At 41.5% G+C, this 1,325-nt stretch overlaps 1 protein-coding gene across 1 annotated transcript; it reads left to right on the forward strand.

Moving 5' to 3' along the window:
• Window positions 1-410: 410 nt before the first annotated feature.
• On the forward strand, window positions 411-1,085 carry LOC114188352 (AT-hook motif nuclear-localized protein 28-like). The gene has a single exon (XM_028076947.1). It carries the CDS (start codon window positions 411-413, stop codon window positions 1,083-1,085), a length of 675 nt encoding a protein of 224 aa, XP_027932748.1.
• The last annotated feature ends 240 nt before the right edge of the window (window positions 1,086-1,325 follow it).

Consider the following 1,325-nt stretch of genomic DNA (forward strand, 5'->3'; position numbering starts at 1 on the left):
ACCATAAATTATATTACATTTTTATACATAAAATTTTTTCATCTATTAATGTAGTTACATTTTGTTTAAGATAATGATATTTTGACTCATTTTTTCTATTCATTTTTAATATATTATTTTAATCATCTTTTAATTATTTATTTTGATTTTTTTATAATGATATAATATGATAATTTAAAAATGATTAGAATAATAAATTAAAAGTGAGTAAAAAAAATAGTTAAAATATAACTATGTTCACCTAAAGTATATCCAATTACAAAGCCAACATCAGCACACTGTTTTTTCTTTCATGAAACCATCCTCAAGGCCCCTTGATTCTTTTCTCCTCAACAAGTCACTGCCACAACCACACACTATAAAATCCCCCACAAACCTTGCACACCCATCTTCATACTTGTATCATCACAATGAGCAACAATCCAACGCCAATCGCTAACCCAGATCCCGTTTCCTCCGAGGACCACCACATTGGCTCCTCCTCCCAACCGAGTCCACCACCGGCGCTACCACCACCACCACCACCACCCACCTCCACCGATCAGCATGTCACGAACCCATCTTCAAGTAAGCCACGTGGCAGGCCCCTAGGTTCCAAGAACAAGACAAAGTCCACCCCTCCGCCAGTTCCCCTACCAACTGAGCCCTCCGTAGAGCTTCTGGTTGTCACTGTGGAACCAAACAGGGACATCATGGAGTGCATCCTCGACATTGCTCACCAAGACCACGTGAGCCTCTCCATTATTAGTGCCATCGGAATGATCAACAGTGTAACCCTTCGCAACTCAACCCATGGTGCCCCATCCCTCGTCCTCCATGGGCCGTTCAAATTACTCTCCCTCACTGGCTCCTACTTGTACAAAAACGAATACACCCTTCACCTCGGAGCCACCCCTCCCCGCCCCTTATCCTTTGGAATCAACCTCTCCGCCGGTAACGGTGAAATCTTTACCGGCGTTGTCGGCGGCAGAGTCGTCGCAGGTGAGGGCGTCAGCTTGACAGTTTCCACCTTCAAGAATCCTCATATTTTGAAGTACGCTGCTGAAAGTGGAGAAGGTGATGAGAATAACAGCGACGATGATTAGCAACAACCCTAATGATCTTACAGAGGGTCGCAACGACTTAGGTTCAGTATAATCAGTTGCAGAGTTCGAGGGTGATCAATGATGTGAAAGTGAGGACAGGGAAACAACGACACAACAAATAATTTAGAAAGATGTCTCAATATATGTAATGTTTTACTTTTTTTTTTTTTTTTCTGTTGGTTTGTTTTGTTTTGTTTAGCTGAAATTATTATGTATAATGTGTCGTTGGAGTGGAATAAG

Source organism: Vigna unguiculata, chromosome 6 (genome assembly GCF_004118075.2).
Source record: "Vigna unguiculata cultivar IT97K-499-35 chromosome 6, ASM411807v1, whole genome shotgun sequence".
Taxonomy (NCBI): domain Eukaryota; kingdom Viridiplantae; phylum Streptophyta; class Magnoliopsida; order Fabales; family Fabaceae; genus Vigna; species Vigna unguiculata.